This window comes from Magnolia sinica, chromosome 5 (genome assembly GCF_029962835.1).
Source record: "Magnolia sinica isolate HGM2019 chromosome 5, MsV1, whole genome shotgun sequence".
In the NCBI taxonomy this organism is placed as follows: Eukaryota; Viridiplantae; Streptophyta; class Magnoliopsida; order Magnoliales; family Magnoliaceae; genus Magnolia; species Magnolia sinica.
The window spans coordinates 102361815-102389649 of record NC_080577.1 but is presented as its reverse complement, the minus strand read 5'-3'; the positions used below and the strand labels follow the sequence as shown (position 1 = coordinate 102389649).

The 27835-nt window shown below is 41.5% G+C and overlaps 1 protein-coding gene across 2 annotated transcripts; it reads left to right on the top strand.

The window, feature by feature from the left end:
- LOC131246475 (E3 ubiquitin-protein ligase IPI1-like) lies at positions 1 to 27835 on the top strand. Of its 2 annotated transcripts, none has more exons than XM_058246642.1 (6): positions 1 to 354; positions 9118 to 9284; positions 19816 to 19874; positions 25581 to 25606; positions 25701 to 26100; positions 27003 to 27835. In XM_058246642.1, exons 1-6 carry the CDS (start codon positions 228 to 230, stop codon positions 27535 to 27537), a joined length of 1314 nt encoding a protein of 437 aa, XP_058102625.1. In that variant the 5' UTR covers positions 1 to 227; the 3' UTR covers positions 27538 to 27835. The 2 variants fall into 2 exon arrangements, with proteins under 2 accessions (XP_058102625.1, XP_058102626.1); XM_058246643.1 differs by lacking the exon at positions 1 to 354 and adding an exon at positions 828 to 884.

The window sequence follows — 27835 nt, the reverse complement described above, 5'->3', positions numbered from 1 at the left end:
CTCTCTCTCTCTCCCTCTCTCTCCCTCTCTCTCCCTCGCTCGTTGTAATTCATTCATTTCAGAGAATTTTCCACCTTTGGATTTGAGCTTCGATTCGATGGGAAGAGGACACGGTGGGGATTTTTAGGGGGTTTACAGGGTCTGGAATAGCAGAATAGAAGGGGGTATTTGTAATTTCTCGTGAGTGGATTTTTGGCGCTCTGTTGAAGAAGGAGAAGGTGAGTGCAATGGACGTGGAAAGTTTGGGTTTTTCGGAGGAAGATCGGAAGCAATGCTCGATTTGCTTGGAATGCGTGGTTGATGGAGGGGAGAGATCGATCGCGAAGCTCCAATGCGGGCATGAATTCCATTTAGGTATGCGATTCCTTTATTTCCATTTTAAAAAAAAATAAAATTGAGGAAATGCACTATCTTTGCCTAGCTATTCAATCAAATTATGTTTTTGATTGATTTTCGCGGGTCTAGATTTCGATGATCCAGGCCTTTTATCTTGTGGGACCCATCATGTGCTGGTGACGTTACCTGGGAAGTCCTCTTTCTTGTTGGATGTGGACCGTTGGATAAAATGGTTTGTTTGCTGGCCACCAATTTCTCTGTTACTACCACCCAATGGATGATATTTTCTTTTGGGGTGGTATGGTAGAGACGGAAGTGGGGTGCACCAGATGAATGGTCTGGATCATGGAATTTGGGCCCCCATCTGTGTAGTTAATGCGTTGAATGAAATGCACCCTTCTGATTTATGGCGTAAAAAAATATCTTTTCCTTCATTCATATGTTTCTTGCTGGCACATCATTTCATTTTTGTTCATATGCAATAATCAATTTCACATTCTATGATGAATTTTTCTATTTCTGCTGCTGCGGGTTTTCATGAGCGTAGTGTATACTCTCTCTCTCTCTCTCTCTCTCTCTCTCTCTCTCTCTCTCTCTCTTCTGTTGTATATTGTTCTATCTGTTCTTTTATTTGTAGGATTTTCATTGAATTGGCATTCCATTGTTGTTTCCTATCACTGTCATTTCTGATTCTTGTGAAGTTTATACTGCTATCAATGTTTTTTTTCTTTAAAATTTAAAATTAGTTGATTTTTTTTCCCTATTCAGTTATCCTTGCATTAGTTGACATATAATGTGTAAAGTTTCTTTGTTCAGATGTACGTTTCTTCTTTATTTTGCAAAAAATAATGATTTTATTCAAATGGAAAGGAGGGCAATGTCCAAGGAAGAAGGGAATCTCCAAATAAAATGAGACTGACGACTAGCACCCTCCCTAGACAGGGAGGCACCATTCTAGAGACAAATGAAATGTTTATTGGGTAGACTAGAGATGGGATTTCATCGGAAGTGAAGGACAAATTCCATGGCTCCTACCTCGCAGAAGCAGCCCAAGGTATGATTTCCGAGGAATCCCCCTCCACAATCAAGTTTCGTAAGAAATCTGTCACAAAAATACTCAATCCTTCAGAAAGAGCCATGGTCCTTCCCACACTTGCCCTACAGAAAGCTTTGATAATCATACCTTTATCATCTCTTAGAACTCCACCAATTTGCATGGGCCCGAGCTACCAAAAGATTATCCATCAAATTCAGTTCCCACTTGGCATCCATTTCCATACCTTGGCGTTGTCTGTATCGTCCGCAATGAACATGCCAGACAAAATTGCCACAAGGTTAAAATACACTGCCAAATCCTCACCCGTAAGATCCGTTCTAAAGATTATGCTCTAAACCACTCTGTGTCCAATGATTCAAAGGCACCTTTAACACTACCCTGTTTATCTCTGACCACTTTATAAGGCCTAAGGAGTCGATGCCAAAGATTCATTTCCCACACGCATATCTTCCTAAAATTGCACCTTATCCCTTTTTCCTGTCCTAAATATGGTGCTCTCCATAGGAATTCGCCGTCCTTTGATCATTCCCATATTCGTTTATTGTCTTCCAAATCTTGGATCCCTTTCCCTGCTTTTAGTCCCCAGGATTCCATCTCTTACTAAAAACACCATATTTGCCACAAATTACCCTTATCCAAAGTCCCTGCTCTTCTAGATCTCCACCATGGTTTACACAAGAGACTCCAATACCTATCTCTTATTTTCCCCACCCCCACTCCCCATATCCCCTTCCTTTCAGACTTTTGAAGCTACTTCCAATAGATCGAGTGGTACTTGCACTTATCGTTCCCACCTTCCAAAGAAAATCTCTTTGGAACTCTCTTTGGAACTTTTGGTGTCTCTTTGAAATGGAAGCTAGAATCTTAAAAAGCGACAGTTGTAAACTGGGAGAATGGATTGTGTGGTTTTGACAATGGTGCTTTGATCACCAAAAGATATCCCTTTTTCCATGAAGCGACTAATTTTTCGATCTCTCAATGATGGAGTCCCGCAAAGCAGCAAACACAACTTTCTCCAATAAAAGCCATTGTGTCGTGCATCATATCATGAGGCTGCCTAGTCATTGTTTCGTGCTGATTCAATTCTCTGAGCAACATTCTTAGCTTTGCCTTAAGGCTAAAGCACACCCTTCATTCAATGCTTGCATGAAAATGCCCTTCCTTTCCTTTCCCTGCCTACTGCCTAAAAATAAAAATACTTTCCTTAAATATGGCTGGCAAAAATATTTCATCTTACCTTTAGCAATTGTCATTCAATGCTGGTGGGAACACAACTTCTATCTCCAAAACGTCTCTTTTCTTATTCTTTCCATCTTCTTCATGGTATCAAAAATAGGGTATTAAAGCCCTAGTTCTCCTTCTCTTTCTTCATTCCTCCATTCTCTTTTCTTTTTTGTTTTTCTTCAAAGTATAGCTGTACCTTCTTCCCGGATCCCCAAGTGGACCCAGCCATGGCAGTTAGACCCCATCATCGAGCCCATCCGACCTCTTCGGGAGGCTCCATGCCCTTCTCTCTTACTAGTGTTGTTCGATGAAGCCTCTTGAGTCCCGGTTGGCTGCCTGTCGTTGTGTACTTCGTCTAAGTCACTATGGCTTTGTTGGATTCCAGTATATGGTGAGTATTTTTGGTTTATGAGTTATACATTTGTTACATGGCATATTCCTTGGGTTGTATATATGCGGGACAGTGTTGGAATGGGTGATAAAAAGACAGCGTGACCTTGGGGACACGATCATCTCCTTGGATTAGTAATTATGATGGTGAAACTGGATGGAAGAACCATCAGTTGGCCAGAATGTTTATCGATTCTCAGAAGAAATTGGGCCACATAACTGGCTGTAGGAAGGAGCCAAAAGCAGATGGCCTATCAATTGATGATTTGGAACGTGAGAATCTGACTATCATGTCGTCGTTGCTCCACTCTATGCAGCATAGTATTAGTAGTAGATTGCCATTTCCAAGGACTGCCAAGGAAATATGGGATGCCATTGGTAGCACAGATTCTCAACATGATGATTTGGTCCACACCTATCAGTTGCGTGAATCCTCCATAGCAGAATACTATGCGGCTTTTCACTAGAAAAAGGGATGAGTTAGATCTTTGTAATATTCACCTGGTTGGTCAACATTTGAGTCTTGCTCGACTCAACTAGGTCATATTGTTGACTGTTTGACTGGGTCAAGAAAACCAGGCTTATCATGGTTTCAATGTGACTTGGCCTGATTTTCTTGGTTTTAGCACGATTGGCTTGGAAGATTAGCATCTTCATTCCAAATCACATAGAAGTATCTTCAAATCGCATGAAGATGGAAGAAGAAGAAAGCAAGAGCCTTTTTTTTTAAAAAATCACAAAACCTAATGAGGGAGAGGGTCACATGCCCACCCTCTTTTTATAGCTTTAAGAAAGTTGAAAAATTACAATTAACACCCTGTTTTGTGAATTTTGAAGAAAATAACCATGGTCTAACTAAAATCAACTAAAACACTTATGATGATGTTCAAACATAACATAAACAAAACTAAATCCTATAATGTTGATAAAATCTAAAACTAGTGTGGATGATCCACGATCAATGGCCTGATCATGTGATCCAACAACCTGATTGTCACGTCCCTCCGATCTAACGGTCTGGATCAGTCCATAAAGTAGCCCATGCGCATCTTCCAAGTGTGGGGCCTTCCAGATGCTCGCATATGCACATGGGGTCTTTAGCACGATTACAAATAATTGCCTAGCCACAAGGAAATCGGTGCGGTCCGCCTCCTCTGATACGTACGCAAGGGTGTACGTGAAGTGATGTCCTCATCACTATAGATCTTGTTGTTCCTTGCTTTTGCGCTTGCAATTCCATGGAAAAATATTGTGTTCTTATCCTCCTTGAGCCACGTTATTCTTCGTTGCTTACATTCTTATCCCCTCTTCCTTCAACTGGTTTTTATATTTGAGAGAAAGAGCCTCCTCCTTGTTTTATTCCTCCAACTCTACCCCCTCTTCCTTAATATCTAGCGCTTAGATGTCATTAAGAATGGATCCCAACTCCTGCCTCAACTTCTTAACACCTTTTTCCATCTAATAGGTTTGCCTTTGAGGAGCTTTAATTTTTGGAACAAAACGAAATTAGGATGGCCTTCTACTGAGAATGGCGCTCACCATCCCCTCATCAACTCAGCGAAACCACCCACTTCAAGCCACGAGAGCTCGAATCTAAATGGGCTAGGGACCTAATTGTCCTCCCCCTCTAAGAAAATCAAGCAATGATCCGAAATAGGCCTTGGAAGACCAAGTTGGCTAACTAAAGGGAACTTTTCAATGAATCTGATCAGACAATAAACTGATCAAACTCCAACCTGATGATTTTATGCTGCTCATTGGACCATGTGAAGTTGACGTCGACCATCGAAAGATCAACTAATTGTCTAACTCATTCCTTTGCACCCATTCCGAAAACTCCGTCGTGTTTGAGTGATTTGCCCATTTGTAGACTTCTCCCCAAACATATGCGCTCACGCCCACTTTCTGAAAGCCACATCCAAATCTTCCCAAGGAAACACATGTTGACTTAGAGAATTATGACCATAAACCGTGGTGAAGACCCATTTGAATTCGGTAGCCAAATCCCTATGGAGAACGGATACAAAGATGAGAGAACTAATCACACCACCAATCCTCCTTCACCCACACATTGGTGTCCTAGATCACCACCAAATCCTTTATCTTTCCCCTTCAAATCTCCTTGATTATCTTCTAATGTAGTGAGCACATCTTAGTTTTTTGTAGAGAAAATTTGCACTTTATACTGCTTACAGATTCCTAATTCAACTCTTTTAAGAGGGTAGCACAACCCCTTCACATTCCTATTGAGAAAGTTCATCAACCACCTTCTTAATCCCTTCTACCCTTCTCCGAAAGTTCATCAACCACCTTCTTAATCCCTTCTACCCTTTTCCCCGCTTCTATGCGCAATTCTTGCCTCATAATTTATCTAGCAAACAAGACCCTTCAATTCTCTTTTACCTTTCAGAGCCCTAAGACTCGAGCTATCTGGGTGCCTGAGCTTTTTGGTTTCCCTTTTCTTCAACAAGTTCAAATAGGGCCATGTAATCTTCCTCACGGTCTCCAAACGTGACCCCTACCATCATCCCAACTTCCCTCAAAGCTTACCTAATCCAATGCATACCTTTTGCCATGCAGATGTGACCCCCTTCTCATCGAGCGAGTTTTGTAGACTCTGTTGTCGCACCAGTAGGAATTGCCTTTCCTCGCCATTGCCCATTAATGATTGCAACCGAGAGATGTCCAATGCATCAGAAGAGATTTCCTTAACGATGAGAGGCACCTCCAAGCAACTTCAACTTCCCAGCGCATTGATCATTGCGGATGGTGATGCGTCCACAGTCAACCAAGACCATCGCTCCTGCTCCTTCCATGGAGGAACTGCATTTCGAAATGGGTGACAACTTCACCCTTCCTACGTGCTCGTCTGGAGATCGGACTTTATAAGCTGCATGAGAAGATTGATTCATTGCTCCCACCTTTGCTCCGTTTCCTGACTTTGAAGCTGCAGTGAGGGATCGATGCCCCTTAAGAGAAGTCTCGAGCTCGGACTCGTCTCGCACGTGCCATCGCTTAAAGCTTCGAGTACATGTGCCTTAGCATTGGCTAGATTTGTACAAATGGATCTCTATCACACATGGCGTGAGCGTGACATGTGTTGCACCTCTATCCCCTCTTGCCAGCTGACAAACACGTGCTTATCAATGCAATATCCTTCTCCTCCATGTTGACATGACGTGAGACGTGTTCCCTACGTAATCAATGCTTCACCATCCTTTTGCTCTCTTGGACACGTGTCCGCCAGCCCTTCCGCTTAATGTGTAGTTGCTGCGCAGTCTCCCTCTCATCCATGTTGATGAGAGGTAGGACAACATCCCCTGTGTAATAAATGCTTCGACACTTCGTCACTCTCATGCTCGCTTGGACACGTGTCCACCACATGATTCGATGAATTCCTGCCGTGCTTAGGCCAGAGGATACTTGTCTTCCTATTTGTTGTCACATCTCCACCTATTCCCTGGCTAACTTGCATCTTCTTACAAGTGTCTTGGAAATGTTCTAGTAGCCCATTGGATAACCCCACATGAACACCTTCATCCCCCTTGCTGATACCCCCTCCTCTGATTCCGACCTAAAACCACCACCTCCCCCAACCGACGACCAAGGGAAACCATCACTGCACGATTCTTGCCAAACCTACATTGACATCTCGGCATCGCTGACGGTGACGGTCACCATCTCTGGAGACAGGAAGTGTTTCTTCCTTTGTTGTTCACACATGTATTGCTGTAGCTCGCAGCTTTGCACAACCCTCCATTAGAGGGATGACTAGAATCTCCCCCATATAGGCTCCCACTTTCTAGAAACATCTCATGAACCCAAAACTCTAAAGGAAGGCCCCATAATTAATTCCAGACATATTCCCTACCTAGAGTCGACCAATTATCCCATTAGTAGATTCTTAAAACCAGACTATCCCTGATGAAATTTCCAGCTAGGATGATTCTATTAGCATTTCTGTGGCCTAAGCAAAATTAGGACCCTTGTTTCGCTAAGATACTTCAACACCCGATCTGCTTCCACCATTCCATAGCTATTCTCGATCTAGTCTCCCACCTCTTCTAATGTTGCGCTAGCTCTGAGTATTGCTACCAAGAGCCGTTGGAACACCAACCATGCGTTCTCGAGCGCTTTTGGATGGATGTTGATTGTCGAACCCTTGGCCTCCAAGTTTCTCCACACCTGTTTCACCTCTTCCTAGACTTGGACCTTTGCCTCCTTTGAACTCTTCACCTTTTCTCCTTCCTAGCTCTATTTGTTTCTCATAACAACATTAGTAAATGATTGAGTAATCCCCTTCTCGAATAGCTTGAGTAGCCCCAATACCACTTATTTTCTCCATTTCTCCCGTCTTCCTCCCCCCTTAACCTTATGAGTAACCACCCTATTAATAAGCCCCAGTCTGTATTTTGCCTTTGCATCGGTAGATGTCTTCCCCACAAATAGCTCCCATTCAACGTTACTATCGCCTTCCTTGATTCCCTCTCTATTCTAACAAAAGCAAAGCCATGAAAGAAACCCCTCGATTAAGGTAAAACCACCTCAACCACTTCCCCTACCTTGCCAAACTCCTTGACGAAATGCGTTTTTGACCACCCGTTTAGGAAGTTCTTGACAAAAAGGGATCTTCATTAAAGTGCACTTCTCCCCATCCCATTTGCTTCCTTCTGATGTTTTCCCTTTCCTTTGGACTTGGACCCAATTGCCCTACTCCCCTTCTTCCCTCTCCTCGACTCCATTACACCCACTCACATCCCGATCCTTCTTCTCCTCCTCCCTAACACCAACCTCACCTCTTCTCCTCACCAAGCTTCTGTAGCCTTCTCCTTGCAATTTCCAGGGTCTTTCCCTCTTTGCAAACCTCACCTCACCGATGATCTTCTTCTATCAACTCTTGACCTTTCACTACCTCCCCTCGCTCCTTTGACCTCTCTTGTATGTTCCCTTTCTCCCCTTCTATGTAATCTCCCTCTGTTCCCCTTCACCTATGTGAATCCATTGCCTCTCGATCTACCCCTTCCAATTCCATATTTGCATGGCTCCTTGCTCTCGATGTATCCCCTCATTCTTCCCTGCCATCATGTGGATGTATAAGTGCGATCATCATGTGTACCGAAATTGTAGTGCCATTGATAACTAGTTCCGCCTCTCCACCCAAGATGCCCAATCCATGGTTTGATGGTCATACATCCATGATACTTGTCCAAGAGTGCATTAGTTCCCATGCACAAGGAGGTCAACAAACCATGGACATATATGACTACTCCGATTGCTTGTCATGATCCAACTTTGCCCAAATTCAAACAGCCACCACAAGTTATGAATAAGCAATTTCATAGCAGTAGCAAATGATTTTTGCATGGTCACATCCATATTCTCAATTTTGGCCTAAAGATTTGACTTTTTTTTTTGATCTATTTGTAGGTCTTAAGTGATTTTACCTAATGTAATGAACTTTTCTGTTTGTTTTGTTGCTGATTTTGGTGATTGTATGGAACATACACAATCTCTCTCTCTCTCTCTCTCTCTCTCTCTCTCTCTACTTCTAGTGATCTATTTATTTGTAGCTGTTGGTGAAGTGGTTGAAACGCTGAAATAGCTTTGGTAGCTGCTGATAGCCCAGTGGGAAAAGCTTGATGAAACCCCACCTAATTTGATGGAAGGTGAGCAATTTGACAAAAAAATACTGGAAACTAAAACATTAAGGGCCTTGAATCTTGAACCTACTGGAACAGAAAATCAAACCATGATAATTAACTAAACATGGAAGAGTTGTGAATAATCTAAAACTTATGGAGGCTGTGTAGTCATGATTTTTAACAATTCGGTCATCAAGAATGGAAGTCCATACAAGCCATTACCAATCTGTAGTCAACACAGGTCCTTTCCTTCCAATTAGAGGATTGGTGACTTTTGATCTATTTATTTGCACTTGTTCTACTGTTGAATGAGTGTTAATCTGCTTCCTGCATTGAACATGTATTTGTTTCCTTTATTTTCTGGCATTGTTCTCCCCATGCTTCCTTGTAGGGGATTTTCAACAATGATGCTTTTCTGCAGTGTGATTACCTTTCTAACAATGGGACTATTTTACCGTTCTTTGCCAGATTGTATTGGTTCTGCATTTAATGCAAAGGGAGCAATGCAGTGCCCAAACTGTCGGAAAGTTGAAAAAGGCCAATGGCTGTATGCGAATGGATGCCGCTCTTTTGCTGAACATAATGTTGAAGAGTTGGTGAATGAAGACCTCTATGATCTGAGCTATTCTGAGCTGGTAAACTTTTACCTAAAACTCATTTTTAACCAAGTTGTGGGATGCTATTTCCTATAAAATGTGCAACTTCTCAGTGACATTATATTAATTTATCCATGTCATCCTTTAGAAGAGTGCTGTTGAAACTTTGAACGAACCTTTGTTCTGTCATTTAATTGTAGCCATTCATTGTTTGCTTTTTCCACGATACCTGGATTCACTAAAACCCTTGGGTTATATGGGGCCAGAGGTGAAGTATGGTAGACCAGTCTAGTTAAAGGTGCTAGGCAGGCCCTAGGCACACCTGCCCTCGTGGCGCCCAAAATGCCTAGGTGCACACCTGAAATTTTAGGTGCAAATTTTAAATTTTACATAATAAAATATTAATGTTTAATTACTTATAGATATAAGTTGTTTTTTAAATGATTAAAGTCAATGCCATTAAATTCTCTTAGCCCAAATCCCCATATCACAAATTTCCCTAAATTTCCCAATTCTAAATCCTAATTTCTCAATTTATCCAAATCCTAATCCAAAAATTTCCATTTTCCCCAAATCCCTCAAATTCACCAATTGAAGACCACAAATTTACCAAAAATCCCTAAACCATCAAAACCCTATGATGTAGCCTAACCTAGAATGATGTGATGAGATCATCAATGGATTAACTAGAACAACTTAAAGCACAAAATAATGCTAACTAATCATAAGCTTAATTTATTCAAGTAACTATGCTCAGATTCAAGACTTGATCGCAACCCGTCAGTTAGATCTTATAAAACATGATTAGATAGGACCTATGGAAGGTAGGCCTTCCATCTATTATATGAATTGATCTATTTCTAAAGGGAATCTCTTGGTTTATTAAAGGGTTTAAGAACTAGGGTTTTGGGATTTGAGATTTTGGAAAAAATTGGATTTTTTGCGAAATTAGGGGATTTTAGGGAAATTAGGATTAGGGTTTTAGAGGGTTTAAATGTGGGGTTTTTAGGGTGAGGGTTGGAAGAAATGGAATTGAGTGCAAGAGGGAAAAAAGAAGAAACAAAGAGGGAGGAAGGGCTGTCTGTACGGACAACCATACGGTTCTGTCCATACAATCATGCGGACAGACAGGTGCATCTGTACAGGGGTGTGGTCAGGGTTGGGTTAGGTTAAGGCTTGATGATGATGATTATGATGGATGAAGGGGTTGTAAAAGGAAGAAGAATGAAAGTTTAGGATGAAGAAAAAAAGAGAATGGGATGTAGAGATGGAGAAGAAATACCATGAAGAGGATAAGATGGAAGATAAGTAGAATCACTCCATGGCTTCACACCACTCCATTCACAGGAGGTTTTGCTTCATTTCAAAACAATGAGAAAGAAGAATTTTATTTCATATGTTCCATCATAGGCTAGGGTGTGGACGTCCAAGCCTTATATAGTCTCTAGAAAGACTTTTTACAAAAAGACGCTCTCAGATAACAAAGTTTCACATAAAGATGCTCAATAAAATAAAATTTGTTCATAACTCCCTAAACTCAACAAAAATGTAAGCTAAACAAAAGAAAAAAAATAACAAACATATAAACAACTAAATAAACTAAAGTATTTTGTGGCCCATGGTTAAAATGTCCAACGAAGATGATTAAACGGTTGGAATGGTCCAACTAAGTAGCCCACATGCATCTTCCCAATGTGGGGCCTTCAAAGATGCAGAATCATGAATGCGAGTTCTTCAACGGGCTAGGCACTTGAATTGGGCCCACTGGACCCATGTATGCATCACCTAGCCATGTAGAAACAGGAGCTCTCCTCTTCCTCTGGTATACTCTGACTGCTACTCGGATGTCCTCATCACCTTATAATCTTAAGTTTCAAGATCTTCAAATCTTAAATTGTACAATTCCCCCAAAATCCTCTATTCACCTTAAATGTCTTGTGTGGCAACAACAAAAGCTCAAATTGCTTTAGAGAAATCCTATCTGATGATCTTTACACACTATTGGAAGAAAGAAATGAAGAAGAAAAATAAATGAGAAAAATTCTCGAAATTTGGTGAAGAATATTTTAAGTTTTAATTTGAAAAGAAATGAAAATAGCTGTTGAAATTGAGCCTAAAAGCCCTTTCATGTCTACTTGTATGCTTATTAATTGGTAAATTCCCTGTGAGGTGCCCATAAGGGTAAGTCGCACAAAAAGCCATAGGTGCTTCGGGCTCTACCAATTGGTAGGCACTAGGTGCAAGCTTGAGGTAAACGCCTCATCAAGTGTCTAGGTGAGGCACAATAGGTCCAAAATCCTAGGCATGTGCCTAGAATGCCTTTGACCACACTTCGGCAGAAGACTTGAAACCTTACGGGGTTTAGAAATTGAAAACCTTATGTTTTATAAAGCTAGCCTCATGTGTTAGTTTTTTTCATACCATTTAAAAAATGTTACGACTGAGGTATTAAAAAATGGTCATGTAACAGCCGTTGCTTAATGGTAACGGTGGGAACCGTTAACGCGTTATGGGGCCGTAATGGCTGTTACAGAAAAAAATGGTCTGTTATGAGGCCGATACATGTATTTATTTTTGCAAAAGAAAAAAGAGAGGCTGTAATGGCTGTTGAGGCCGTATCATAACACTGTTACGGTTATTGAATACATAGGTTGTGACTCTTTAGCTGTACACTTGGCATTCTTGTAGAGATGGTTACAATAGCCTGATAGGTGTGATTCTAGAGATATGCTCTAACCATGATTCTAGAGATAGCCTCATGTGTTAGTTTTTTATACCATTTAAAAAATGTTATGACCAAGGTATTAAAAAATGGTCACTCAATGGACGTTGCATAATGGTAACGGTGGAAACCGTTAACGCATTATGGGGCCATAATGGCTGTTATGGAAAAAATGCTCCGTTATGATGCCGATACAGGTTTTTATTTTTGCAAAAGAAAAAAAGAGAGAGGCCATAATGGCTGTTGAGGCTGTATCATAACACCATTACTATCATTGAATACACAGGTTGTGACTCTTTAGCCTTACACTTGGCATACCTGTAGAGATGGTTACAATTGTCTGATAGGTGTGATTCTAGAGATATGCTCTAATCATGATAAGACCCACTGTTTGATGGTCTGAATTCCTGCCATGTGTGAGGATGGTCACCACCATTTCTCAATTGGTGCTGAACTAACATAAAGGTCCTACCCAAAAATTCAGATTTTAAAGCTTGAAATCGAAATCCCACTTTAGCATACGTTACGCTCGTTTTTCACTACACCCCAAATAGCGTACACTACAATGGACAAACACTATTTATGTGCGCTACGCCCCAAATAGCGTACATTATAGTGGACAAACACTGTTTATGTGCACTATGTAGCACTTTAGCTATGCTGCGCTATGTGCTGCGCAACGCTATTTAAAACATTGATGATGAGTCCTCTTTTCTTGTGTCCAGCATGATTAGTTTGATGGTGGATTCTATGGAGTTTGTTAAGTGCAGTTACTTGATTCAATCATGGTTTCTATGCATTTAGTTTTTTTTTTTTTGTCTTTTGTCTTTTGTATGCATATCAGGTAAGACACGTGTGTGTGTTTATATGTACATTTATATGTATGTATGTATGTATATTCATACTCCCAGTCTCCTGTGAACTGCTCGTAGACCTTACATGCAAGCAAAGTAGGGGTGGCCCCCATCGTGATGCATATGTGAAATCTACTCTGATCAACAGATGCGTCAGCCCATGTTAGGTTCAAGGCCCAAAAATCAAGCTGGTCTAGGATTTAGGTGGGCCATGTGAAGGGAAACAGTTGGGAGAGGGATGCTCACCCTTGATTTTTACTAGGCCTACCACGATGTGTATGTGAAATCCACTCTGACCATGATCCAAGACATGAGACTAGGCTAAATGATATCATGAGATTAATCAATGGATTATCATATCAATGAGAAACATAAAAATATATAATATACCACATATATAAAAGATAAGCGAGTAAGCAACTATGTGTAGATTCAAGACCTAACTACAATCCTGCAGTATGGATCTTCAAAATGTAGATCAAATAGAAATAGGCCATATGGAAGATGGGACTTCCATCTATAGCATAGGGATTGATCTATGTTCAAGAGGATTCATACATGCCCATTAAAGGTAAAGTATTCTAGGTTTGGATTAATTGAGAATTAGGTTAAGGGTTTGGGATTGGGCATTTAGGGTTTTATGATTGGGGATTTAGGAACTTGGGGTTTAAAAGTTAGGAAAATATGAGAGAAGATGAATGAAAGTGAGAAGATCACTGTTCATGACACTGTTCACGAGCCGGGAAAGAAGATGTTAGTTTAGGTTAGGGTTTGATGTGGTATAGATTGGGTTTTGATGTGATTTGAATTAGGTTTTGATAAGGATGAGAGTTGGGAATGAATATCGTGGAGGTGGGTTAAGAAAGTGAAAAATAAAAGGAAAATTTGAAAGAAATAGAGATAGAAGGAAGAAAACCTATCTGGATTAAGATTAATGGCTACACCATTCCCATTACAGGAAATTGTAAGGAGAAAAACCCGAACAGAGAAATCTCATTCATAATAACCATAGTCTCCTCGAATTAGGGCTCTCATAACCCTCAAGTAGTCTCAACTTGGGACTTCTACAAAAGATGCCTCTCAATAAAGAAAAGTCCTAAGTACCTCATACTTTTAAGCCAAAATAAGACATAACCCCCAAACTCTCTAACAAATATAAAATAAACCCTAGCTAAGGTGAAAAACGTGTCTCTACATGTAAAATGCATCTCTATGCTCCCAATAAGTAGCCTACATGCATCTCCTCAATATAGAGTCTTTAATGATGCACCAAATATGCATATGAGGTCTTCTACACACCTACGATCCGGAGCCGGGCCCCATGTAATGATCATCTAGCCATAGAAAATCAGGGTATGGGCCACAACTCGTCTTCTCCTCTGATGCACTCTTCGGATGCCCTCATCAACTCCCCTTGGCTAAGAAGAGATTGCCGTTAGCAATATAAAGCTGCGGTGATACTTAAGAAGATATGGGTCAATTATCTAAAGCTCGCCTCAATGTCCTTGAAAGCTTTGGAGGCAGCATTAGTCCACTTGAACTCTCATTTTTTAAAATGCAATCCGTGATAGGAGTCATAATGGAACTAAAGTCTTGAATGAACTGTTTATAAAAGGTAACTAAGCTGTGGAAACTACGCACATCATAAATAATTTGCGGTTCAGGCCAATTGACTATAGCCTTGACCTTCTCGGGGTTTACAGACATGCCCTCAGATGACACAATGAACCCTAAAATGATTACTTTGTCAGACATTAAAGAATACTTCTTCAGGTTGTCATATAATTTCTGTCCTAAGGACCCCGCAAACTTGCCTCAAATGGTGGAGATGTTGTTTCTTGGGGGTACTATAAATAACGATGTCATCAAAGTATGCCATCAGGAACTTACCCATAAATGGTCTCAACACCTAGGTCATCACTCTCATAAAGTATTCGAAGCGTTGGTTAAGCCAAAAGGCATGATTAATCACTCATATAGCCAATCCTTCATCTTGAAGGTTGTCTTCCATTCATCTGCTGGATGAATACGTATTTGATGATACCCATTGTTGAGGTCAACCTTAGAAAAGATCTTGGCACTAGCCATTATTTCCAATATGTTGTTAAGGCGCGGTATAGGAAATCGATACTTGACCGTGATCTTGTTGATGGCCCGACTGTCCATGCACATGCGCCAAGTGCTATCTTTCTTAGGAGTGAGGAGGGTTGACACTGCACATGGACTCAAACTCTCTTGAATGAATCCTTTCCTAAGGAGCTCATCAACTTGTCTCTTCAACTCTACATGCTTCATGGGATTCATTCGGTAGTGAGGAAGGTTTGGTAGGGTCGACCCAGGGACAAGATCAATGGCATGCTGAATGTCCCACATAGGTGGATGCTCATCCAATAGATCCTCAGGAAAAAGATCTCTAAACTCCAACATTGGATTCACTTCAGGTGGCCACTCGACGCTAATCTTGAGTGTTACCTCTCTTGCCACGATAGCATACATCATCGAATCAGCTTTAGTCTCCCTTTCAAACTCTTTGGTGTTTATAATGCGGAGAGACATAGACTGGGATTTCCTCACATATTTAGGATCACCCTTCTTGATGTCCTCATTCTTCTCTGAGATGCTTTTGGGTGGAAGAAGATTTAGCTTTATCCTCTTACCTTCATACATAAATGTACACCTATTTAGGCGGCCAAATAGTGTCACATCATGATCATACAACCAAGGTCTACTCAAAATGATGTGGCCTATATCCATAGGCAAGACATTACACCACCACGTGTCTTTGTAGGAAGCAAACTAAATGGGAATGAGACTTTGCTGAGAAATTATTATCGAGAATGCATCAACCCATGAAACTCGATAGAGATGGGGGCGAGGGACGAGTTTCAAACCCAAATGAGACGGTGCTAGCAGAGACCACGTTGGTGCAATTGCCACTATCAATTATCACCTTGTAGTTTTTGTCACCACACTTGAAGTAAGTGTGAAAAGTTGAATTCATGCGCCAATAATCACTCTCTTTAGCCTGGGCTAAGGCACATTTGACAACTTCAAGTGGCACGGTCTTAACTCTTTTAGCTTCTTCATCATTAACACCAATTTCGGGCTGATATTCTTATTCTTTACAATCGCCCTGATTATCCGCATTCTCATCACAATCTTCAATCAAGAGGGTCTTATTTCGCTCTTTAGTGGGGCACAGGTGTGCAAAATGGCCATATCCTTGGCAATTGTAACACCGCGTATGCTTTCCTCCTCTTGAATTGGTACTAGCTAAACCTTTGCCCTTCACATCCCTATTGTTGGATTGAGTACTAGTTGGGGCTTTGGATTGACTCTCAAAATTAGGCTTAACTTCCTGGGGAGTGGTCTTGACATTAGATTCGTGAGAGTCAAATTGCCCCACGAATTGTAGTTTCAGATATCGCTCACGTTCTTGCACCACTTGATAAGCATGCTCTAGGGTGCTAACGTAATGAGGAATGAGGTCACGCTGAAGCTCGAGTTAGAGGCCTATCTTGAAACAGGAAAATGATCATTAACTGGTCCTCCTCGATGTAATAATGCATCATATACTCATCAAACTTGGCGATGTAATCAGCCACGAGCATTGATTCTCGATGAAAAGATTGCCATTGATCCAAAAGTCTTTAGTGGTAAGAGAGAGGAAGGTACTTCTCCTTTAAAATCTCTTTCATCTCAGCCCACAGTGAGACCAGGTCATCTCTACACCTTTCCACCTTCCGCTCAACATTAGTCCAAAATAACTTGGCTTGGCCCACCAACTTCATCTTGGTGAATCTCACTTAACGGTAATCAGACATATAGTACCACTCAAAATAATGGTCCATGTCCGCAAGCCAATCGAGGAATGCCTTAGGATCCAAGTGACCATCATAGTTCGGGGCTCAATCTTCACACTTTTCATAATACGCTCATCAGTATCATGGTGGTCTTGATACTTCACAAGGGGTGGTTGGGTACAAACCCCACCACAACCAACACCTCGGCCACGGCCTCTTCCACGCCCCTAACTTGGTTTCCTCTAAATTGATCTCTAGCTTGAGATTGGCCATCTTCCCCGTCGTCGGGGTTTGCTTGAAGGGAGTTTTCTAGCTGGGTCACGTGAGTTTGGGTCTCATTCTTGAGGGATGCTAGTTGATTATTGGTAGTTCTATTGTGGGCCTCAATGGCTGCGAGACGGTTATTGATGGCATTGATAGCCTCAGCAAGCTGTTCTGAATTCATTGTGGGATGCAAACCAAAACTACGCCCAATACAAGTGGGCATAAACTGAGTATCTAATGGGGACCCTAAGAACTAAAGACTCTAAATGCAATGTTATGAGAATGGGAAGTCTACTAATCTTGGACACACCAATATGAAAACCTACCCTAATTGTAGTATGAAAACCCTATGCTAAACCTGTCTCTGATACTAAAATTTGATGTAGGTCATGAGACAAGGCTAAACGATGTCATGAGATTAATCAATGGATTATCATATCAATGAGAAACATAAAAATATGTAATCTATCACATATATAAAAGATACTCAAGTAAGCAATTATGTTTAGATTCAAGACCAAACTACAATCCTGCAGTATGGATCCTCAAAATATAGATCAAAGAGAAATAGGCCCAATGGAAGATGGGGGTTCCATTTATAGCATATGGATTGATATATGTTTAAGGGGATTCACATATGTCCATCAAGGGTCAAATATTTTAGGTTTGTATTAATTGGGAATTGGCTTAAGGGTTTGGGATTGGGGATTTAGGAACTTGGGGTTTAAAGGTAAGGAAAATATGAGAAAAGAGGAATGAAAATGAGAAGATCATTGTTCACGACTTTGTTCACAAGCAGGGAAAAAAGGTGTTAGTTTAGGTTAGGGTTTGATGTGGTCTAGATTGGGTTTTGATGTACTTGTTTTGGGGTTTGATAAGGATGAGAGTTGGGAATGAATATTGTGGAGATGTGTTGAGAAAAGTCGAAAATAAAAGGAAAATTTGAAGGAAATAGAGATAGAAAGAAGAAAACATATCTAGATTAAGATTAATGGCTTCACACCATTCCCATCACAGGAAATTGCAAGGAGAAAAACCCTAATAGAGAAATCTCATTCTGTCATTCATAATAATCATAGCCTCCTCAAATTAGGGCTCCCATAACCCTTAAATAGTCTTAACTTGGACTTTTACAAAAAGACGCCTCTTAATAAGGAAAAGTCCTAAGCACCTCATACTTTTAAGCCAAAATAAGACTTAAACCCCTAACTGTCTAACAAATATAAAATAACCGCCAGCTAAGGAGAAAAACGTGTCTCCACGTACACATGTAAAATGTATCTCCATGCTCCCAATAAGCATCCCACTTGCATCTCCGCACTATTGGGTCTTCAATGATGCACCAAATATGCTTTCAGGTTCTTCCACACACCTATGATCTGGAGCCGGGCTCCACGTAATGATCATCTAGCCATATAGAAACCAGGGTGTGGGCCACAACTCGTCTCCTCTGATATACTTGATATGGTGCTCGGATGTCCTCATCAGCCCATCAGATGCGTCGTCACAATACCCTATTGCATGCGACGTGTTTTGGAGGAGTATCGAGTCATGGGCAATATGAGGGAGAACCAGTGATAATACCTATTGATTGAAAATCCAGCTTCTTTTTGGAAGTTGTAAATGCCAGGTTATAGGGTATTGTAATGACCACTGGGCATTTAACACCCACTTTTTTATTCCTCTCATCCAACAAGTGTCGAAGTTGGTGGGGTAGTTGATATTTGGATTTCCAAACGCCCCTTAAAGTCTGGTAAAGGATCAAGATCTAGTGCATGATTATTTACTGGAGGTTCTTTTCAAATCAGTAGATTTGGTTATGATGTCTGTATATTTTTTGCATAGGTTTCACATTTGCTACTTTTAGTGGAGGTTTCTATGGATATTTCAATGGTTGTAGCATGGGGCTGCTAGTTCTGGTGGTGGTTTCTATGGAGTGTTTATTGTTTATTGTTAATAATTGTGTTTCAAGATTTGAAATTACCACTAAATTGAATTGTGATCTCTGCACTTCTTGCTTTGATCTTGTTTCTGGTAGTCTCAGTGGATGTTTCTCTTCACTATCTAGGGTTTCTTAGGTTGGAGTTGCCTGATTTGTTTTTGATTTCATAATTCTCTCTTCCAAATTCTTTTGATCTTTCTTGTGTTTTCTGTTCTTGCCAATCAAATTGATTTAGATTTCTCATGTGGGAGTGTCAGATCCGGACTTGGGTATGGCTACTCTGGGACTTTGACCCTTGATTCTGTGAGCAGTTTAAGTCTACCAGATGGGAATGAATTTTCTTTGATTTTTTTTTTCCTTGAGACTTGAACCATTTTTGTACTTGCGGCAACCATTCCCCAGCATGGATGGAGTGGTGTCAGTCAGAAGCCGATTATCGAACTTTTGCCGTGTCTTATCCGTTTTCATATGTTTGATGGGTAAAACCCCTCTGATATCAATTTGTGTTAGTTAAGCAATCAATCAGCTAAAAAAAAGAGGATAGTTAATAATGAACCTAGTGAGTTCACTCAATTAGCTGGTGCTCTTTCTGTGGGGGTGTATTATTGGGTTGTTAAACTTTCTTGCCAAGGTGAAATCTTGTACATTACAAGAATTTTACTTTTGAATCATCAATGACCATCCTTTATGATATTTACTGGTGTTAATATGGTATTGGATGCAATATTTAGACTGATTAATTCAAGTATGACCAGGTAAAGTAATGATATATTTGTTGGAGATATGTTCAAGGGCACTAATATTATTCTTTCATTCATCATAAGAGGCCTTAAGCATTTAAATTCTGCTCAATAATGTCTATCCTGTTGCATCTTTTTACTGCCTGGCCTAATACACTCAAAAATTTCTTTGCTTAGAACTTCAACTTGCTCATCCATTTTCAAGTGATTTATTATGTGGTATTGTGGTTAATGTTCTTTTGCAGCCACTTGGACTTCCATGGTGTCCTGTCCGTGGATTTATGCAACTAGCATCATGGTTTGAGTAAGTTTGACTGCTTCCTTTCTGCATTTTTCTTTGAAGGTCACAGATTCAACATGTTAGCATATAAAGTCCGGAGTGATTAGGGCTGTAGATGGGCTGGGCTTCATGCTATCCAATTCCACCACAATCCTCTAGGCTGGCCCAAGCTCGGCCCATGTCCAAAAAAATATCCAAAGAATTGCCCATGCCCAGGCCATATAATAGCTTATGTGCCTGTGACTGGCCCAGCCCAGCGCATGACAACTTACACATGCCAAATGTGTAAAACTAAAATAAGACATTAAAACTCAAATGAGGATCTCAAGTTATTTCACTCCAATTTAAATAAAAAAATCGTAATTCCTATTCAAGTCAATGATGCACTTATACCGCCCATGTACATGTACATGCATGACACAAAAGGGCAAAGTCTTATTTTGAAAGACTTGGGCAAACACTTTTAGTGGGCTTTTCTACCTTTATCCCACGGACTCATACAATCATTTTAATTGAACACTTGGCAAGAGCTCACATATAAGCACCATCATATATATATATATACACATATATATATATATATATGTGTATATATATATATATATATACACATATATATATATATATATATATATATATATATATATATAGTGTGTGTGTGTGTGTGTGTGTGTGTGTGTGTGTGTGTGTGAAATAGATAATATATATAATACGAACCTACGATGAATGGTGGTAGAAATCAGCCCAATTCAGAGGATGGACATGCCTCCTTGTGCGAACACAAGAACGTTGGTAAAATCTTCTCCCCTTCATCCAAAAATAGACGATTACATATAGTTGTGGCATTCCACAATAATAACAATTACCCAAGAATAGTAACTACCTAATCTCTCTTCCTCTGTCAAGGTAACTAAATCCCTTGATTGATGGGCTTCTTATTAAATTAAAACAACTATTAAACCACCTACTCCAGGTCACTCATGTCATCCCCATCTACCACATTAGCCACCCTTTCCATATCATCACATGAAAGTGTAATATTATGATCCCAAGGGTTTAATAGCTTAGCTTTACACGTTCCATCAGTCCTAGGACTTTTAGCGTAGTGGTTAGGTTCTTAACAATTGGTATCAGAGCCAACACCATGTCTCATGTTTGAGTCATGGAAGGGGTGACCTGTGGAAATGTAACCTGGACCAGAGTGAAAGCTACCACGGTGTGGAAAGGGCTACCTGAGCAACTAGAGTGCAACCGCTAAGTGGAAGGGGCTATTTGGATAACCAAAGTGTATTCGCCATACCCTGGAAAGGGTTACCTCAAATAGAGGCCAGAGTGAGTGCCACCACAGAGTGGGTCATTGTGGATATTGGTTGTAGAGTGTGGTGAAATCTTACGATCCCAAGGGTTTAGCAGTTGTTTTAATTGAATAAGAAGTCCATCAATCCAGTGATTTAGTTACCTTGATAGAGGAAGAGAGATTAGGTAGTTACTATTCCTCGGTAGTTATTTTTGAATTGCTATTATTGTGGAATGCCACAACTATCTGTAATTAGGGGTGTACGTCGAGCCGAATTGAGTCGAGCTGGCCTCAGCTTGACTCGGCTCGGTCACCAGGCAGACCCAACTCGAACTCGGCTTGGCTCGGTCACCAGGCAGACCCAACTTGAACTCGGCTCGGCTCGGTGACCGAGCCAGCATCTCCAGCTCAACTCATCTCAGTTAGTAGATTGGACTAGTTCGAGCCGAGTTCGAGCCAAGTTCAAGCTCGAACTTTCGAGCAGAGTTTGAGCTCTAGCTTTTGAGCCGAGTTCTAGTTCGACAGCAGAGAGAGAGGCAGTAGGGAGATGGTCGGGCGGGACGACTGGACGAGCAGAGAGAGGGAGGCAGCAGGGAGCTGGTCGGGCGGGACGATTGGACAAGCAGAGAGAGAGGGAGGCAGTAGGGAGCTGGTCGAGGGGGACGACTGGACGAGCAGAGAGAGAGGGAGAGCAGGGAGCTAGTTGGGCGGGATGATTGGATGAGCAGAGAGAGAGGCAGGGAGCTAGTTGGGCGACGGGCCGGTTCTTTTTTCAAACAAAAAGGGGGTAGATGCTAAGGGGTTTCTTTTTTTTTTTAAAACTTTTTATACCTACCTAACCAAGTCGATTGAGCCGGGTTCAAGCTACATATCGAACTGAGTCAAGTTAAGCTAGGGCTAGCTTGAACTCATTTTCGAGCTGTTAAAACCGGCTCGACTCGGATCGAACTTAGCTTCGAACCGAGCCGATTCGAGCGAGCTAACCGAGCTAGCTCGGTTCGTGTACACCCTTATCTGTAATCGTCTATTTTAAGATGAAGGGGAGAAGAATTTGCCAATGTTCTTGTGTTTGCACGAGGCATGTCCATCCTCTAAATTGGGCTGATTTCTGCTGCTATTCATCTTAGGTTCGTATTATTTGGTATCGGAGTTTCAATCATCTTATGCCCAGGCACAAAATGGACGATTGTATCTTGTTTTTGGAGCAAAAATTTCAGGAATTTACATCCGCCATGGAAGGGATCAACGAATCAATGGCAACCTTATGTCTTCAACAAGAGACCACCCATAAATTGGTTTAGGTTCTACGATCTCAACAAGAGACCAACTAGCACTTGAGTGACACGGGGGGAAGCAATGCCCGTCTCTACCGCCAGGACAATGGCGATTCAGAATTTACCAATGGAGGCCGAGCCATGTATGGGAGGTATGTTCGAATTAATTTTCCTAAATTTGAGGGACCAGACCCTACATAATGATTCATCGAGCTAAGCAAAATTTTCAATTTCATAATACATCGGAAGAAGATAAAACACTTTTTGTGTCATTCAATGTGGAGCAAGGTATTCAAAATCGGTTATGTAACGGCCGTTACGTAACGATAATAGTAATAACTGTTACGCATTACGGGGTCGAAATGGCTGTTACAGAAAAACGGGCCGTAATGGCCCCGTAACAGTCCCGTAATAGCATTTTTCAAAAAATAAAAAACGGCCGTAATGGTCGATACAGGGGCTGTAACGGCCGTTACAACCCGTATCATAATGGTAATGGTGGTGGCTGTTACGCCCATCGTTACCGTTTTGGAACACTTTGATGTGGAGGGTGAAGCAAACCAATGGTTTCAGTGGTACGAGAAGGTGAAGAGTAGGATGACTTGGCTGATGTTTGTACAAGTGTTATTGGTACGTTTCGATTAGTCCAATTTCGAAAACTTTGACAAGGCTCTTTCCAAACTATGCCAAACAGGTACCGTTTACTAAAGGGAGTTTGAGAAACTTACGAATCATGTGGAGGATTGGCCCGAGAAGGCATTAGTCGGGTGTTTTGTTGCGGGGCTAAAAGAGGAGATCCGTTCTGAGATCAAGCTATTCTGCCTGTCCACGATGTTAGATGCCATTAGGCGAGCTCGAATGCAAGAGTATCGACTTCTAAAAGTGCATTGCTAATGCAGGGGCATTTTTACACTGGGCTCGAGTGGGGTCGCCTGTGGGATGCAGGGGCACACTCGGGGTGGGTGACCCATGTGATTCGGGGCTCACGGGGAAGGTCTCGTGTTCAAGACTCTTTATCAGGGGTGATTGATGCGCATTTCACACCGGGCTCGAGTGGGGTAGCCCGTGGGATGCGGGGACACACTCGGGGTGGGCGGCCCATGTGATTTGGGGCCCACGAAGGGGGTTCGGTTGAGGTCCTAACCCATGAGATGTGGGGTCTGGGCTATGAGATAAAGGGATTAATTCGCCCTACTCTAACAGTTCGAGCTTTTAGAGCAAGTGGTTAATTGTCCCGCATCAATTGCATTTCTCGACCATTTTTAAACTGGGAGAGGCTACAACAACTCTTAACCCAAGCCCGACTTCCTCGGTCATACCAACATCCATGATTTAACCTAAAGGGGGACCTCCGGTGCGATGCCTTAGTTGGGCCGATATGCAAGCATGACGCAATAAAGGGTTGTGCAACAATTGCGACGAGCGGTTTGTACTGGGACACAATCAAAACGCAACAATTGTTTCTTCTAGAAATAGACGATGAACCCATTGATGGAGTGGCTGAAACTCCTGAAGATGAAGAAGATGTGCCCGAAATCTCTATCCATGCATTGTCTGGCCACCTTTCTCATCAAACGATGCGAGTCATGGGTTACATCAAGTGACAACAAGTTTTCATCATTGTAGATCGTGGAAGCACCCACAATTTCATTAGTGAACAATACTCAATCAAAGGTGAGGCCTACATGATAAATCAACAAGTAGACCTTTTTTTAAAATTAATCTGGACCATCCATTTTCTTGGACATTGATCGAATGGTTAAAATCATCCAATCAAAATGGTTCTTGAGATTTATGGTCAATTAAAGGTGCGCCTACATTGTAAATAGTCCTTATCAGTGATTACGTTTCTATTTTAATCAATCTAGACCATCCATTTTCTTGGCCATTGATCGTATTGTTAGCATCATCTAGTTAAGTGGTTGTTGAGAGTTATTGTCAATCAAGGACGGGTCCTACTTGATAGGTGGTCCAGATCAATGGTCATACATTTTCCAGTAGAATATTTTTGGACCGTTCATTTTCCCGTCCATTGATCGGATGGTTAGAATCACCTTATCAAAGTGATTATTGATTGTTAAGAGTCCATCAAAGGTGGAACGTACATGATGGATGTTCTAGACCAGAATAATTAATTTGGACCATCCATTTTCCTGGACATAGATTGGATGGTTAGAATACCCAATCAAACTGATTCTTAAATCCATTTTATTGGCCATTGATCAGATGGTTAGGATGAATCTCGTGACCTGATATATCATGTGCACCTAATGCTACTTCGACTCTAAGAAAGCGACAAACCAAATTCCATTTTGTATTGTATTTGCCAAACACACTCAAAGGCCGAATTGCAATTTGGTGATGTGCTGGACAAATAGATGATCTGCAGTTTGCAAAAAACTTTCAATTGCAAAGTTAATGGTTTTTGAGTTCGAGTAGTATCGACTCAAAAACGATTGAGTAGAATTGTGTGCAAACACTACCTAAATCTTACTTAATTTGTGATTTTGCATGCTGAACAGGTTGATTTATTTCCATTGTAACCTTATGTAACCTCCCCAACTAAACACAAGTTGGATCCAAGTCAGTAAATAAAGAGGCTTAGAAGCCTCCCACAAACTGTCACCGAGGCCAAGCATGCACTCTTGTCATGGCCAAGTATATTGTCAGAGTATCTCGCACAACATTAGAATCTGTTTAAGCTGTATTGATATTTTCGTATCATTCTATACAATGTTCAAACCTATAATACTCAGATCCTTCAACAGTTGAACTTGTTTTAGAGCTCCCGAGTTGGATATGACACGATATGGATATGGGTCTATTGTCGAATGTGGCTCAGCTTTGGCAAAAGATTATAAATTAAAATGATAATCAAACAATTATGAAAATATTTATGGAAAAAAATATTTGAATAGCATCATGGGAAAATGCTGCCTTCTAAGACGAATGCTGGTTTTGGAGTTTCTCATCATCATCTAAGCCTTATCTCAACTAATTTGGATCAGCTACAAGAATCCTGTCTTGCCATTGGTTTAATGCAGTTTCTGATTCTGCCAAATAATATTTTATAGAAACCTTTTTGCTAATTGCTTTTGTTTCTAACCTGATTTTATTTAGTTTTGAGGCTACTAACATTTGAGAATTTTCCACTTGCAGGGAAGGCGAACCCCAGCTAAATACCTGTAAGCAATCTTTATCCATTAATACTCTAGACCCAGCTGCGAAATTTCTTCTCGGAGTTGAATAGTGATTTTATTTTGAATATTTCCACAACAGATCCTGATCTTCTAGGAAGCACAGTATTCGGGGACCATCCAAATGCTCCAAGTGGGACACATGTGTGCCCATATCTTGCTCTCCACGGGTTTCCTCATGCTATACATCACATGCCTTCAAATTCTGCTGATGCCGTCCCCGATTCCACCTCATTTCATCGGCATCCAACTGGATCAGGTGGATCATCATCAAGCAATGTGTTGAATTCTCATGGTTTTTCTGCATCAGAACCACGTCACCACAATTGGCAGCAGGCTTCTGTTCCTTTTCCAGTGTCTGGTGGTTCAGTAAACAACACAGAGCAGCCTGCATCGCAATTGGGTGCAAGGTTATCAAGGAATGACTCAAGTGGTCCGCAGAGAACAGGATCATACGTTCAGCCCCTTCCTTTTATTCATGGGTACGTGTCACAGCACTATGAGATTTTTTTGCCCAACATGATAGTTTGGTCTTTGCCATGATGGCGGCCTGGCAAAGAATCAGGTCATTTCACTGGTCAGGCTGGCCATGCGTATGTTGAATGTTGAAACATTGGCAATTTCAACTGTCCATTGCTTGCAAAGAGGGTGGCCTACCTTGCGCCAGATCATCTGCATGGTGGGGTCCACCGTATGCACACCCCTTCCTTTTATTCATGGGTAAATGTCACACCACAGATTTTTTTGCCCACACAATAGTCTGGACTTCACCATTCTCATTTTGAATGTTTGAACATTGTCAATTTCTTAAACCATCCATTACTTGCATAGAGGGGTGGCCTACCTTGTGCCAGATCATCTTCTTGGTGGGGTCCATGGGTAAGTGTCACGGCATTGGGTCCCTATTCATGGCTTAGTGGTAGACTCACAAGAGTTTCAACACAGAGGGCATGGGTTCGAGTACCCATTGTGGGGTGTGCATGTGGGCGTGAGTGTGTGTTAAAAAAAAAAGTGTCACGGTACTGAGATTTTTCGCCGCACATGCACCTCTACATGCGGACATCTGAGCTGTGCATCAAGATAATCTGGAGTCCTAGACCTCCCATGAAGATGCCCTGGCAAAGAAATCAGGCCATTTTACTGATCAGGCAGGCAACGTGCATGTTGAATGTTGGAATGCTGGCAAGTTTTCTTAAACAGTCCATTGCTTGCCGTAGTAGATGGGTGGTGGTGTCCACCTCATGTAGCTCAAATGGCCTGCCTGGCATGTGTTCCACGTTGTTGAGATGGTGCATTGGGGCTGGCAAACCTTGAAAGGTATTAACTTTCCCTTCAAGGGCTCTTCTCCTTTGGTTGATGTCAACATGGTTCTCAATCATCACAGGACTGTTGCACGTGCCACAAGCAATTTGGCAGCCTCACTACTACCACCCCTTGTAGGGGATGCTAGAAATCAAGCCCGTGGGCATGTTGGTCATATATACCAGCATTCTGCATCCTCTTCTCTTCGAAGTGGCCCATTTACTCCGAACAGGAGAACAAGGCAGAGGGGTTTGACGGTTATTTCCTCTGCCGGAACGAATTCCTCAGCTGACAATGGTGGCCTCTATGGGTTCTCCTTTTCTGGGTCTATGAATAGGAACCCACAAGAGAGTGATGGTATCGGACGGCATTTTGATCGGTTTTATGGGTGGGTCAGAGAAGGCATTGCATCCCTCCCATGGGTCCCAGCTGAAGGCGAGTCTCATCAGTGGTGGGGCCCTTTTCATCCCAACCACAATCCTCAAACAGGAAGTGTAGATTCGATGAGCAGGAGCTATTTCCATCAGAGGGCTACGTCAGCCGAGAGAGCTGTCCAAGGCCGGCCAGATAATAATTATCAACGGGTTCCTCACCCCAGGATGACACATTTCATGTGAAGGGTGCTACTGCTACATTATGGGCCACCTTTATGATATGTGGAGACCTCTGCAAGTTGTTGTAAATTCCCATGGTGGTGGTTTAAGGACTGCTTGTTTGGACAATTGGACGGTATCTGTCTACATTTATCTTGTATGAGATTTGATATTCTGGGAGTTTGGTGGTGATGTTGTGATGATATTAAGGCCCTTGGAGGGTCCTAATCCTCGTGGGCAAACATGAATTTATGGCAGTCAGCTTATTGTCTAACATTGCAGATTGTGGAAGAGACTACATCTGAGTATTGATTTTCTTCTA